At 40.8% G+C, this 15,585-nt stretch overlaps 1 protein-coding gene and 1 pseudogene across 6 annotated transcripts in view; both read right to left on the bottom strand.

Moving 5' to 3' along the window:
• AKAP7 (A-kinase anchoring protein 7) overlaps positions 1-6,258 on the bottom strand; it is an 86,578-nt gene extending 80,320 nt beyond the window's left edge. For 2 of the 6 annotated variants that reach the window (XM_054722284.1, XM_054722287.1), the window contains exons 1-3: positions 6,157-6,215; positions 2,091-2,144; positions 199-330 (exon numbers count right to left, since the gene is read on the bottom strand). In XM_054722284.1, coding sequence (XP_054578259.1) covers positions 199-330; positions 2,091-2,133 — 175 coding nt within the window. In that variant the 5' untranslated portion in view covers positions 2,134-2,144; positions 6,157-6,215. Of the gene's footprint in view, positions 1-198; positions 331-2,083; positions 2,145-6,156 lie in introns of all 6 variants that reach the window. The other 4 variants (XM_054722288.1, XM_054722289.1, XM_054722286.1 and 1 more) reach the window with 3 other exon arrangements.
• An 8,332-nt stretch (positions 6,259-14,590) lies between these two features.
• Positions 14,591-15,208, bottom strand: LOC103283153 (GTP-binding nuclear protein Ran-like; annotated as a pseudogene).
• Between the last annotated feature and the right edge of the window lie 377 nt (positions 15,209-15,585).

Genomic DNA, 15,585 nt, shown 5'->3' on the forward strand with positions numbered 1-15,585 from the left:
GTATTCCCACAGCATCCTGGATGGCATCCCCCTTAGGAAATTAGAGCTCTTAACGATTGGCTCTCCATTGAAGCTTTTAAGTCTAGAAAACCATTAATTAGCAATCCAAACTAAAAAACATGACAGGTATGTAAGGTGAATCTATTAAGGAAAAAATATATATCATTAAGTTGAATATTTATTTAATAAAGTACTTACTTCCACAATCATCTTTAATATCTATAGTAGCAAGTGGCATGTCTACCAGAGAATCCATAGCATTGGCTTCAAATTCTTCTGACATTTTCTTTTTCCCCGACATATTTTCACACTCACTGGAATTTATTTCTTCTTTAGCATATCACAAAAAAGAAAAACATGTCATTTAATTTAATTAACTTATATGCTAAGGTAAAACAGCTCAACTAACTAAATTCAATAAGAATTAACATGTTAGAGTAAACTCCCAAAGAAAGTCTACTCCTGATCTAAAAACTTATCTTTGGGGTAAAGAGTTAAGGGTCCAAAGGCTATAGGTCAGCAGGAGCCAGCCTGGCACTGGACTCTGCCCCTCCACAGCTGACAGATTCCATCAGGAAGTGTATTTAAATTCGCTGTAAATGCTGGGCAGGGAAGGGGAGGGTTGGAGTTATGAAGATACAGGCTACTGTGTTTTAACCAATGGGAGAGGGGTGCCTGGAGGAAACAAAATCACTATTCCTTTTTTGAAACAAAACTAAAACCTGAAAATTTTTGTTCAATGAAAATGGGGTATAATTTCATTGTCCCTAGCCACAAGGGACCAGTTCCACTGAGAAATGAACAGTGGGGACTCAAAATTTTGCAAACATGTGGAGGAAGGGACAATTGGCTTTCTGTTAATTGGCAAATGTTCCAGTGGGGCTTCGTTTTTGTTTGGGGGTATTAGATTGTAGGTGCACATGTGGACCAAAGTCTCTGCTGAGGTTATAAAGTTCAGAAAAAGTGGGTTGATAAAGTCTTGACTTTTGTAATTTATCTCAATAAAGCCCACTGGAACTAAAAAAAGAAATTTAAACATGTTAAGAAATAATACCACTTGTATCCAAATATATTGTAAAACTACTTATATTCATATTATGTGCCCAGAGTCTACATTTTTATAAATGCATTTTTGTTAAACAACTTTAATAATTTTCTGAAGAACTGTATTCAAATAAGGGTAAGATGAAGACTTAGTTAATCAATAATCCTCGAGATCATTTATAGCTATATTTTCTTAATTCGAAACCTATACTTTTTCACATACTTTTTGAAAACAAACCAACAAGGTTTTGTCAGTCTTTTTCGTGTTTACTTTTTAACAACTATCACTATGTATTCTCATTTGTGTAAGTTCTGATCTTTATTTTTTCTTCCATAAAGACTTTTAAATCTTTCCTCTCCATTATTATATTAACATTGGAAATTCAGTAAAAAATATTTGACTCTAAATATGCTTTTCTGGAAATTCAATGATTAAAAAAGCAAAAGATCTTGCTCTGTCCCGGTAGCTCAGTTAGAGTGTCATCCAAATACCCCAAGATTGCAGGTTCCCTCCCCTTTCAGAGCACATACAATAATCAACCAATGACTGCATAAATAAGTGGAATAACAAATCGATGTTTCTCTCACACACACTCTCTCTCTCTCCCTTCCTCTCTATAAATTCAATAAATAAATAAAATTTTTTAATATATTTTTATTGATTTCAGAGAGGAAGAGAGGAGAGATAGAAATATCAATGATGAGAGATAATCATTGATTGACTACTCCTGCACCCTCCACTGGGGATTGAGTCCTCAACCCAGGCATGTGCCCTGACGGGGAATAGAACCGTGACCTCCTGGTTCATAGGTTGATGCTCAACCACTGAGCCACGCTGGCTGGGCTAAATATTTTTTTAAAAAGGCAAAAGATCTTACAATTTACTATGAGTCTAATCATAAGCTCACAACTATTTGAAATATGTAAAAACCAGTAACAGTTTCCTTTCTATTTTTATGTTTGCATTGAAAACTACAGTTTATACTTAAACAAAAGTTTTAATAGAGCAATATAAAAGTTTTAATAGATAAATGAATACCTTTTACCTTTGGGCACATACAACACACATAAAGGATCATCGCTGGCCATGTAGCGTACAGCTGCAAAGCAAGCAACAAAGAGTAGTAGTTGTGCAACTGAATATGCACAAGGTTGTCCCAGTTGAAAAATTCTAAATCCTGGCTGCCCATTAGAATCACCTAAGGAAGTTTTTTAAATTACCAGTGTCTGGTCCCACCCCAGGCCAACTAAATCACAATCTCTGGGGATCAGGCTGGCTTCCAGTATTTTTTTTAAAGCCTGGCAGGGTGAGTCTAATGTGCAATGAAAGTTTGAAAAACACTGCCCCAGGAAATCCCTTCACCTCTTCCATTCTTTGTTTCTACCTCAGACTAAAGAGACTGTGTTAACAGTTGAGAACAATCAATTGAAAGGTAAAAACTCAAATCAGATGTTTACTATCAATGACAACTTTCCTGATCCCCAACTCAGCACCAAGTCAGGTCATCCAGTCTCCTTCCAGGTACCCAGTGCTTCCTCCTGTCTCAGCATAAACATCAGGGTTTAGATGTCCACAGGTCTGTCTTTCTCACAAACTCTAAGCTATAGGGACTATATAGTTTACCCACCACACCCAGACACTTCTGGAAGTGAAAGAGGGAGCTTTTCATAAGTACACCCCTATCAATGTGGTCGCCTTACTCTAAGCTCCTTAAGTGCCCTGTCTTATTCTCCTTTGATTCCTCGATGCCTACAACAGTGATCAGTTCACAGGAGGTGATCGATACATTTGTACTGAATGACTGAATAAAGGTAAGCACACATTTGGGAGTGGATGATAAATTACTCAAGATACACTTACAATATAGATATCTCAATGCCCATGAGAAAATAACTCCTGGTGTTTAAAGGCAGCTTCAGCACATCACAGATTGTCATTTTCACAGGGTGAATGAAGGAAAGGTACTACTATCCTATACAACATAAAAATACTGAAGCGTAATATGACTTGCTCAACGTCATTCTCCATCTTCTTTCCACTGATTTTTAGAGAGAGTAGAAGGGAGGAAAAGAGACAGAGATAGAAATATCGATGTTCCAGAGTCACATCGATTGGTTGCCTCCTGCAGGGGCCTGACCAGGGCCGGGGATCACGCCTGCAACCGAGATAAGGGGCCTTGACCAGAATGGAACACAGGACCCTTCAGTCCATAGGCCAATGCTCTATGCACTGAGCCAAATCAGCTAGGGTCATTCTCCATCTTTTTAAATAAAGCATATTAAAGAATACAGATATATATATATATATATATATATACTAGTAGCCCATTTGCAGGAAAATCCTGCAAGCGGCTGTTACGGCCACGTGCGCTGCCACCACCTTTGCGGCCACCGCGCCTGCACCCGCTCGCCACTGCCACCCGCCCCGCTCCGCCCCGGTCCACCCCGCTCCGCCCCGCCCACGCTTTTCCTCTGGCAGCCACCTTGCTTTCCGCTTTTCCTCCCTCTTCCTTCTAAGTTGTCTTCAGTCTTCACTCCTCCCTCTCTCAGCGTATGCAAATTAACCGCCATCTTTGTTGGGTAATTTGCATACTCACCCTGATTGGCTGGTGGGTGTGGCTTGGTCATAGCGAAGGTGCGGTCAATTTGCATATTACTATTTTATTAGGTAGGATATATATATACTCTTAAATGCAATGTTTGTCAAAATAAGTTTAGAATGTGAAATATAAACTTTATTCCATTAAATTACAGAATACTTGAAACCATTTTTGTAGATATGAATTATTAACTCAAGAAAAAGACCATACCACTTCCAAGTAACTCTTGAAAGAACTGCTGGTCATTTATAGAGCAATTTTTCTCAACCTAGAAGCCTTCCTCCAATTCTCTAAGCTTTAGTGTTAGGCAAAGGCTGGCAGACATGACTTAAACACATCCATCATAACTACACTTTCTTTTACAGAAGGTGTAAATATTTTGCTTTTGGAAAACTGCCTTAAAATAGCTGACCCTTAAGTAAAGCACTTAAACCATAAATTGATTGTTCTGAGTACTTAAAATTTGTTCTAGCCATATTTCAAATAAAATTCCATCTTTTGTACAAGTCCAAATAAAAGCAATGCTTCTAACTGCACTAATAACTCAAAGATGAGGTCAAACTGGCAAACTACTACTACTAACAAGAGCGAATATGGAACCTGTGCTATATGCCAAGCACAGCCAGAAGCACTTTACAGACAGTAACTCCTTTCATCCACACAACCATGCTATCAGGGAGGTACTATTATTTTACTGATTTTTACAGACTAGCCAATTAAGTAACTTGCCCAAGGTTACAGCCAGGTCTGGGGTTGGAATTTAAGTCCAGTCATTCTGCTGCCAAACCTGCTCCTTCCAGCAACATGTACCACTGCCGCTTAATAGACACAGTTTATAGCGCTGTAAATGGAAATAATCCTTTCAGAAAGCAGTCTGGCAACAGATCAGGAGCCATGAAAATGTTCTTCTTACTGCTATATCTGGGTATCTATCTTATACAGTATGCTGCCATAGATTCCTCACAGCTTTGTTTAAACAAAAAAGAAAAAGTGGAACCGCTGAAGTGCCTAATAGGGATAAGGTTACACCAAGCATACTCATGCTAATGACAACAAGAGTAATGGCTATGAAGACTGCAACAACCAAAAAAAAAAAAAAGTGGATACCAAATACTGACTTTTTAAAAAGCAAATATAATACTATGATTACAATTACGTAAGAAAAGGCTAAAGGATATAAATATCTAAATGCTGACATAATTGCCTTCAATGTATTTGTATTTTCCCACTTTCTGCTATTCAAATGTTTTTAAATAGAATTAATTTTGTAAGAAAACAATGTGTACACTTAAAATACATTATAAAACCATACACTAACTAATATTCAAGTACATGTGCACTTTAGCAAATGAGTTCATCATAGACAGGCCAATTGGGGGTCGGGGGAGGACAGACAGTTTGCTCTTTGTCACACAAATGCAAGCTTCCTCTTTGGATAATAAAGCATGACTTTATTAAGCAAGACTTCTCTTCATTCTACTAGATAGACACATTTGGTATATCCCCCAAGAACCAACCGAAAGGGTCCAAGCCATCCATGCTAGTCCTGGCTTAGCTAGTAAATATAGTAACATCTTTGTGACAATCAACAAGTCACTTGACCTCCATGCTTTGGTTTCTTCATCATAAAAGTAAAAGTACAACCCAATATCTAGAGAGAAATGGAAGAAAGACAACAATAATATCTGAAGAGAAATGTAAGGAAACAGTAACCTCCAAAAACATCTTAAACTTTAATACGAGTATGGAAAAGCCCAGATAAGCTATCTCAAAAACTCAAGCTCTCTGAACACACCCACAAGGCCTTGATCATTTCATGCCCACAACTGTAAACATAAGTACTTACACCAGTTAACAGCTATTCTATAATACAATTAACATTGTAATGCTTTTCCTCTCTCTGTATTTACTAGTACAAAGAGCTCACAGAACAGCACCTTTTCTCTAATTGGGAGCTCCAGGCACCAAGTTCAATTCACAGAGAACGCAGACATCAGCTGGAAATTGATTCTGGGTCCTACCACAGATTTGGCGCCAGTTTAAAAAGGTCCTTTTCAAACACTTAGGACACGATCCTCAATGACACTCTGTGGTCAGGTCTTGCACGTTTGTGATATAGGATACAAGGGGAGCTCCTCTGAGTGTTGTGTTGCTCTCAAACACCGGAGGGCGTGTGCTGCTATGAAGTCGGTACTTAGGGTCACAAGGTCAGACGGGAAACGCAACGGAAACTTGGGGTGGTCCCCATCGCCCCAGTCGCACCAACAGTGCGTGCACTAAGGCGCTTAGCTACGAACAGCACCGATCACGCCGGCGGCTCCGGGCTCCGCCGAGCTAAGCGGGAGGGAGAGGAGAATCCGCGCGGGGCGGGCGTGGGGTCGCGCGCGCTCCAAGCTCTGTGTTTGGGGCGCGGGGCGAAGCGGGCCCTCCTCCCCAAGGCCGAGCGCTGAGCGGGGCCCACGCCCCCAGGCTCCGATCGGCCCCCCTCAGCCGCTGGGCAGCCCCGGCTCACCCGCTTCGGGGCGCTCCCTGGTGCCGGCGCTAGCGGGTCGAGCGTCCCTGCAGGCGGCAGCCGCGGCGGCCGGGCGCAGCGGCCCCGGGCTGGGCGCGCAACGGAGGCGGAGGCGGAGGCCGGGGCGGGGCGGGGCCCCCCCAGGGGGCGGGGCGCGGGGCCGGGGGCCGCCGTGGGCGGCCTGAGCTTGGGCCGCGGCGAGCTGGCCTGCGTGGGCACCGAGCCCCGCGAGCCGCAGTCCCCGCAGGAGATGCATGCCCATGCCCGGCGCCCGGAAGGAGCGGAAGGGGCCGCCCCGACGCACCCGTGGTATCCGGATTCGGGCTGCGCGGGTTGGGAGGGGCTGGGGAGCCGCGATCCCGGCGCCGCGGAGACCTGGGCCTCTTCTCGGCCCCGCGAGGCTGGGCCCCCGCCTTCGCCCCGGAGCGGGACGGCCCCCTGCAGCCCTTGGCTGCCCTCAGCCATTTCCCGTGGCCCGGCCTTTCCCGTCCCACGCTTTGAGGGGTGACATTGGGACCCGGCTGAAAGCATTTCCTGGCCTAGGGTCTCCTGAGGATCCCTGTGTTTAGTTTTGCAAAGAGCTTTCAAAACACAGATCTCTGATTACAAAATATTTGGGAAGAGCAAGCTGTATAGGAACGATGCCTTGACCATCAGTAGTGTCAGATATTTTATTTTGCTTTTTTAAAAGCCAAATTGTGCAGAGTATCTCATTTTTAACAATGGTTTATGCCTACAAATTAAATGGGAACTGGCTACGGGTTATTGCAGGTTAAAGAACTGGTGTGAGTAAAATGGAAGAAAGAGCGATTTAATTATTTAAAAATTATTTTGACCTTGGTAAAGAATTTTGAGTTTTTCTTTTAAGTACAATGAAACCATGCACTGAGAAAATTAGGTACATCTCTCAACAAATTAGCGTTTTTCGAATAACATTTGGCTTATTTTGAATGTATCCTAAAATGGAAGCAAAGACCTCAGTACAACAACAGATCATACAAATTAAGTCATAAAGCTTGTTACTCTCATATTAAAATAATTCTAGCAAGTTGAGTATTTGGTTTGCATACCTAAAGCAATTATGGGCTGATTAGAAAGGTACATACGATAGGTTCCCCTGATATTTAATGCCTGAGCTCCCTCCTGAGGTTGAGCAGGTGAATAAGACAGGTCTTTTTCTTAAGTTGATCACCTACCTAATAGAGAAAGAAACATAAGTAACTGCAATAAGTAATAAACTAAAAAGTAATATATGCTAATATTGAAGGGGATCAGAATATGCCACCCCAAAATATGCTACTTCTGGGATTCCAAATGGTGCCTGACATCACTACTTAATCATGCCAGGCTGCCCTTAGCCACAGTCCTGCCTCACTGAGCTCTCCTGGTCCAGTCTCCTGTCCAGGAACTCCTCTGTCCTCTTCAGACATCAGCTGACTGGTGGTTTACCCAGCCATGGTGGATCCTCTTAGTCCTCAGTGACAGTCTCTTGCAGATTAGAAGACCAATTCCTCCTCTATAAATTACATTGTGCTTTAAGGGATAGGGCAGGGTGGGTGATGTCACAGATTATTTGGACTTCTGAGAGCAATAAAATTCATTGGGATAGCATGTTCCTTTACACACAACAGCACTTTTTCTCCCAAAAAGACAAGATACGCTGCCAAGGTAACTGGATTGAAAGTTTTAAAAAAGTAAATTCAACTGAGGACATTTTAAGGATCTTATTGAAAGGAGCTCCAAGGAACTGAACAAAATGAAAGACTTTCATAGGCAGTAGGAAGCAGGAACAAAGAAGTTATGCTAGGCAAAAAAAGCAGATTGGTTATCACAAGGTCATTTTTCTCTAGGAGATAGTAGGGGTCTACCAAGTAGATTGACTGGTTTAAGAGTCCATGTCTGGGAGCAACTTCATTGTGGACCTATTGTCTTGTTTTTAGCAGAGGGGCTCAGGTTCAAACTACCACATTGTTTCAAATCCAATACCCCTTACTTGACCTTCAGGGCCTGTTGCTAAATTGGCTCATTCATTCTGCCACACTTCATTTTCTATGGTGAGTTCTCTCAAGTCCCCCATTTCTCGCTTGTGATGGGTTCTGTCCCCATGCATTTCCACCAAAGAGCTGATGCTTTTTCTAGGAAGTGCCAATCACAAAGCTAAAACAATTTAGTAAAGAGTTTATTGAACTGCGTCCAGCACGGACAGTGGTGAACCTGAGGAGGGGTGGTGAAGGATTAAAGAAAACAGATAAGAGAATATAGCTGGGGCTAGGTGGGACACTGTTGTCAGATGGAGAGACAGTGCCACAGCATGTAAGCCAGAGTCTTTGTTTTATAGTCAGAGCCCTTGAGGCAAAGCAAGGGCGTGGCCAAGATGTTTACAATGTTATCGTGAGTTTCGAATCTACTTAATTACATGCACCTGAGAGCTCTATCAAGCTTTGTTTTGGCAGCACTTGCTGCACCTCCCACAGCCCACATCACTCAGCCACCTAGGACCACAGGTTCAGACCATAAGGTCATGCTTACAATCATAGCCTTTGGCTATAATGGTGCTAGGAGGGCTTTGCCCTCCAAGCGGGACCTGCATGTGGCTTTGCCAAGAGAGGACCGTGCCTTCTCATTAGTCAGAGGATTGAAACTGTCCAAACGCTGTAGCCGCTCTCCACAGTTTATGTCCTTTGTTCAAGGAAAAACAGTCCATGGATTGGGAAAGTACAGAGTTTCAGAAGCAGTGAAGAATGCTTCCTGAGGAATTTTGGGCAAGAGGGAGTTTTATGGAGCTTTAGAAGAGACAACAGTAACAGTGCATGATTTGCTGGAAGTCAAGTATTTCCATATAAGGTCCTATTTTCTAGGGTAAGGTAACGTCTCTAAAACTGAGTTGGAGGATTGTGATTGGTGTTAGGTTTCCTTGAGGCATTTCCCATAAGTGCAAGCTGACTTAGCTTTAGATTTGTGACTTGGGCTGGACCACTGGAGTGGCCGCCACTTTGATACACGAATTAACTTTATCAAAGGTTCTTTGGTCCTCTCAATGAACTACAGCTGTAAATGGTTATTAAGGAAGATAAAGTTATACAGTTCTATATGACATGGTCAAATATCAGTAGAAAGCCAAGCAGGACCCTTGGTGACTCAAGGTGACTCAGGATGTTATAAATTTCTAACACAATTCTCTGACTGGTTTGTCTGCTGCCATTTTACCAAACCTTTATAATCCACCTTGGATTTCAACTTGGCATTAGAAAACCTCCAGAGAGTTTGACCTTAGCTTGTGGGTTTCACTTAATTCTCCTAGTGGCAAATAACTTTGATTCTGATTGTTTCCAATGTAACAATAAAAGGAAACGGTTGTTTACCTGTCTAGATTTTCCTCTTGGTTCTAAGATTTTTACTTTACCCACCCACGTAGCTCCTTATTAAAAGTCCTTTACTTGATTTGCAACAGCATGGATGGACCTGGAGAGCATTATGCTAAGCGAAATAAGTCAGTCAGAGGAAGATAAATATCACATGATCTCACTCATTTGTGGAATATAATAAACAACATAAACTGATGAACAAAAACAGATCCAGAGACAAGAAGCATTGATCAGACCATCAAACCTCAGAAGGAAGGCAGGGGAGGGTGGGGGGGAGGGGGAGAGATCAACCAAAGGACTTGTATGCATGCATATAAGCATAATCAATGGACACAGACACTAGGGGGATGAGGGCACAACCGGGGGCTGGGGGGAGGTAATGGGGGGATAAGAACACATATGTAATGCTTTAATCAATAAAGAAAAGAAAAATCCTTTACTTGAAATGTATTTTTTTATTGCCCTTGCTTTTCTTAATTCCTTGGTGGTGGTGGTGGGAGGAAAATGCAGGGAACTGCAGAAGTGGACTCCCTTTAGCTGTGTGTTCATGTTCATCTGAAGGTCTCAGCCCCAGGCTTATCCTTAGGTACAACGTGTCCTCACTCACCTTTCTTTCCCCTCCATGGAGTTTTCTGTGGCCATCTGAATTTTCACAGTAGGCATCCACAAAATGTATTGCCTTCTTTTCCTTCCCTAGGACTGTCACCACATATATTACAGATAAGGTGACCAACTGGCCTAGTTTGCCTGGAACCGTTAAGTTTTAGCACTGAAAGTCCCATGACCCGAGAAACACCCTCAGTCCCTGGCAAGCAGAGATGATTATTATCCTAATATGGATTGAGAGAAATGAGATTGTATCCAAAGGGTAAAGAGTTCTGTGGACTTAGAGATCCAGGAAAGGCTTGATAGATTAGACAATATCTGAGACTAGATGTGAAAACGAGTGGGTTAAGAGAGCTGGAGCCTAGGGGTAACACATTCCAGGTTTGGGGAGGCAGGACCATGCAAGTAGATGCAAAAAACCATCTGACTGGTTCAGGTGGCAGAGGACTGGAAGATAAGCCTGGAAAATTAGGTTGGGACCAGGTTATAGACGGTCTTAAATGCCAGGCAAAGCAATTGGACTTTATCACATGAGAACTGGGATTTGTTAAAGAATTCTGACCTTGGAACTAACATGGTGTAGGATGGCTTTAGAAAGACACATCTTTCAGGTCTGTACAGGATTCATTGAAGAGGGCAGAGTCGAAGGCCCGAGTGTAGTTAGTTCCCTGTACTGTAGTAATCCAAATGTGAGGGGCAGAAAGGTGAACCAATGTGTTGGCCTAGAAATAAAATAAAAGTGATAGATTTAAGTGATTTTAAGACAGCTGTTGGTGGAACTTAGCAATTGATAATGTGTAGAAAAAGAAAATGGGTTGGCTGCACCAAGACATCAGAAGTGAAGTGAATTGGGTGTTCCTAGAGCAATTCAGAATGAAGAGAATGCGAAGTGTGAGGATAGAGAAACAGACACGAGTTGAGAGAGGAAGACGCAGAAATTGAGTGCTGGGTAATAGGACCCTTCCTTAATCTCTCAGACAAGTCAATAATTAAATTCAACAATCTTAAGTGTGAGTGATTTTATTGTGGAAACCTACCACAGGGCTGTAGAACAGAAAGGACTGGGTGTGCATGTGTGTGTGTGTGTGTGTGTGTGTGGGTGTGGGGGGGCGGGAGAGGCTATGATTGTAAGCACCTAAGGATTGCAAAAATCTTAAGAGAGAGGGCCATCAGAATTTGAGCCAGTTTTGCTAGATATTGAGGGGCAGGAGCAGCATTTAACTGGATTCCATTTCAATGCCCAGGGGAAAGAATTAGTAAAGAGAGAGGCACAGTGAAAGAGAAAAACTCATTGAGTAATACTGGGGGTCAGAACAAGAAGAAGGCATTGATCTTAGGAGAGACAGGAAGGAAGCAAGTTAGAATAGATGGATCCTGATAAGCATTCACATGGGGTCTTCTTTAAGGGAACTACTTTCTAAAAGTGGCAGATTACTTGATGAAAATAGGTAGTGAAGTTATAGTCTTGGTAATTTCGAAGTTTAATAGATGAACAAGCAGTCATTGAAATTAAGCATTTGGATGAGGTCACCTAGGGAGCGTGTAATGAGATAGAAAATAGGGCAACTGTGAATGGAACACTTTTACCACCTTTGTGATAGCAATCTGAATATTATTTTTATACATTTCATAGCTGCCTGAACTAATACATACTTACTATATTTCTTCCATTCTGGGTAAGACTGAAAAATAATTACTATAACAACATTTTCATCAGAAATGTGATTCTTTTTCTTCAAACAAAAAGGGATCATTAACTTTTTATGAGGTATATGCTAGTTTGTGTCATTACTCAGAAGATAATGATGTTCTTATATTGTTTTTGGATAATCTCTGTTTTTATACACTAAAGTAGTTAGTGCTCCTGACCACATTTTGGGCAAATGCCAAATTGGAAGATCAGGCTTAACAGCTCTAATTAGGCTTCCTGAATTTGATTAGTACTGGGGATTAGTTTTGCATTTGAGAGTTTATCTGACAAGATTTGTAAGCTTGAAACCATATGTTTTCTTGGTTATTTTCTGTATCCTATACATCGTGTAAACCACCATTATGCTTTCAAATAGACCATTATGCATTAATGACTTGTTGTTACTCTCTAGCAAGATTTTCTGAACACTGAAAGGAAACTTTTAAGAGCTATGTCAAATTCCACTTACTATGTCATCAGGACTGTATATTGTTATTTGTTGGTTTCATTGTCCTTTTTTTAAAAAAAAAATTTATTGATTTCAGAGAGGAATGGAGAGAGAGATAGAAACCAAGAGAGATAGAAACATCATAAAGTTCCATTACCATAAGTTATCAACTATCCAAGATCCTCTGATTCTTTCAATCCTTATCACTACAAAAATTTATTGATTTCAGAGAGGAATGGAGAGAGAGATAGAAACATCAATGGAGAGAGAGATAGAACATCAATGATAGAAATCAATCAATGATGATCAGATGATTCTATCAGACAGAGAATCATCTGATCGGCTGCCTCCTGCACACCTCACACTGGGGATGGAGCCTGCAACCCGGGCATGTGCCCTGAAAGGGAATCGAACTTTGACCTCCTGGTTCATAGGTTCACGCTCAACCACTGAGTCATGCCGGCCAGGCAGTTTCATTGTCCTTTTGATGTGCTAGAAAGTATTGATGCAGGTTAACTTTAAATTTCTCTTTGTACATTTTAAATGTGTGTGATAATTCTTTCAGGGAGATATTCACATAGTTTATATTAATAAAGTATTAATATCTGGGTTAGTAGATGTCACATCTTTTCAAATTTAGTAATTTTATTATGTATTTGGCTTAAGTGTTCCTTGTTTTTATTGCTATTTCAAACAATATCACATGAGACTTCACAGACAAGACTAACCTTATTTAGCATGCCAATCAGAGTATAATTGAGAGTTTATATTACTTTATTACTATATTATGAGGTTTTCTTTGACAATATAAGACATGAAAAAAAATAGAACAAGTTTAAAACTCCTGGAAAGAAATAGAATAAGAATTGAAGGAAAACTGAGTCTATTTTCCCTTACACAGTAAAGGATTTCTTTACAGATAGTCATCTATGAATACATTTGTTACAGAAGACCGGAGAAAAACCAAGCAACACTTAGAGAAATGGAATTACACTTTATTATTATTATGCCAGTGGGCTCAGAGAAAAAATGTATTTCAAATTCTGAGCAAAAACATGGAGGAAGCTATCCCTTTTTATATCTTTCCCAGTCCTTTGTCTCCCAAATATGGGGTTTTCTGGTCCCCTTTGCAAGTTCTTAAAGAGCCCCATGTGCTGGGGCTTTGAGTCCTCAAAGGCCTGGCCTGGCGCCAGCACTGATAACTTTGTCTGGGGATGGTTTGTGGCCTCTCTAAAATGGGAGTAAACAGGTCTTGCAGGACCAGACAATTAAAGGGGCAGTGACTAGATTCAGATTCCTAGTCCCCTAAAATGTCTCTTTTTCCCCATCACATTCACTGCCTAACTGTGTAGTATCAATTCAAAGAATATCTTTCATTGTCTATTGGTCTAGCTATATAATGAAAAATTATAATCAACAAAACTGCAAAAGTTCCATTACCATAAGTTATTAACTATCCAAGATCCTCTGATTCTTTCAATCCTTATCACTACAGAAACCAAGCACATTTTATAGACGTAATTTCTATAAGAAATAAACAATATATAATAGTTTATGCTACTTCTTATTTAATATTTTTCAAATAGCTATTGAAAATAGGTATTTATCTATATGGTATCATTTACGCTATGTTAACATGTTTTGTTTTATTATACCACCATTATTTAAGCAGTTCCTAAATCCTGATTATTTTGGTTACGTTTGGCTTTTTAGTCGAATATACTTACAAATATCCTTGGATTTATTTTTCTTTCTTTTATACTATTTTCTTGACACAAACATCAAAAGTAAATTTACCAGGGTAAGAGAAACTTGTTTCATAATATGGCTTTTTTTTTTTTTAGTGGTATACCAGATTGATCTACAGGGGGGAAAAAAATGTATAGTGTAAAAGGCATCTGCTCCCACAAAGCCCTCACTACATTGGATTTATTATTCACCTGTTTATGGTTGTACCTATTTATTTATTTTAGATATTTGAAATCAACTTTATTCTCATTCTAATTGAAAAGGAATAGGAATGACGGTAACAAACAAGGTTTAAGCACTGAATATTGTGATGTGGCTGCAGAATTTTTATATTTGAAACTCAATAAGGAAACAACTGCATTCCAAAACAGCTAAATATGGAGGTTCAAAAAATGAAGATATTTTTTAACTGCTATATTTACTCCAAAACCCATTCATCTCCTTCAGCATCCCAAAGATCAAGCACAGGTTCTGCTTAGCTATATAACAGAGTGCCCCAAAACGCTGCACCATTGACATCCTATGACAGTTACCTATAAAACTAGACTTCTGATGCTGGACTCCAGCTTCCCTTTCTCACAGGTCATCATCCTCATCCAGGAGAGTGGTGGTCTGAGCAACCTCCAGGTCATGCTCATATTCTGCTGCCAAAGCGGGGTCCATGGCAACCTCAGGTGGGGCAAGAGCAGGCATGGCAACAAACTCCAAGTTAGGGTCTCCAATTAGTTTTCTAGCAAGCCAGAGGAAGGGCTTTTCAAAGGTGTAGTCATTTTTGGCAGAAATGTTGTAGTGCTGAAGATTCTTCTTTCAGTGGAAGACAATGATTTTGCCTTAACTTTCCTGTTGTTCTTCATCTCTACTTTGTTGCCACCCAACATGATGGGGATGTTGCCAGTTAGGCACATTCTTGTAAGTAACTCTAGAAGTTACACCAAACATTATAATAGCATATAGCTTGACTGTAATAGCCATCTCTCAGTCCACCAAATTTCTCCTGACCAGGTGTATCCCGTACATTGAACTTCATAGGTCCTCTGTTGGTGTGGAACACAGGTGATGGACCTCAACAGCCAAGGTAGCTACATACTTCTCAAATTCACCAGTCAGATGTTTCATGAGTGTAGTTTTTCCAGTCCCACTGTCACCAACCAATACAGGTTTGAACTGAGCTTGAGGCTCTTCTTGGGCAGCCATTGTGATGTTACTCCAGGCCTGTCTGACTGAGAGCCCTATGGTTGTCCTTCTCAAATCCTCAGCAATGCTGAAATTTTTCTATTGGCCAGATATCCATCAAGTGCTTAAAATATTGCCAAAAAATCACTGGTCTTATAAATAGGCATCATTGTCCATAGGCAGCATAGTGGAGTGCTTAAGAACATGGACTCTGAAAGCCAGATAGCATCTGTAATGAGCTTTAGAGACAGGCCTCCCAGATAATTACAATTGCCTACCAAATTAAGTATGAGTTCTTCAGCTATGAACTTAAGGCTCCCCAAAATTCAATTCTACACACTCTTTTGTGAGAGGGAATGGATTGTTATTATTTCCTAACACTTTTCAAATACATGAAG

The sequence above is a fragment of the Eptesicus fuscus genome, chromosome 10, assembly GCF_027574615.1.
Source record: "Eptesicus fuscus isolate TK198812 chromosome 10, DD_ASM_mEF_20220401, whole genome shotgun sequence".
Lineage (NCBI taxonomy): Eukaryota > Metazoa > Chordata > Mammalia > Chiroptera > Vespertilionidae > Eptesicus > Eptesicus fuscus.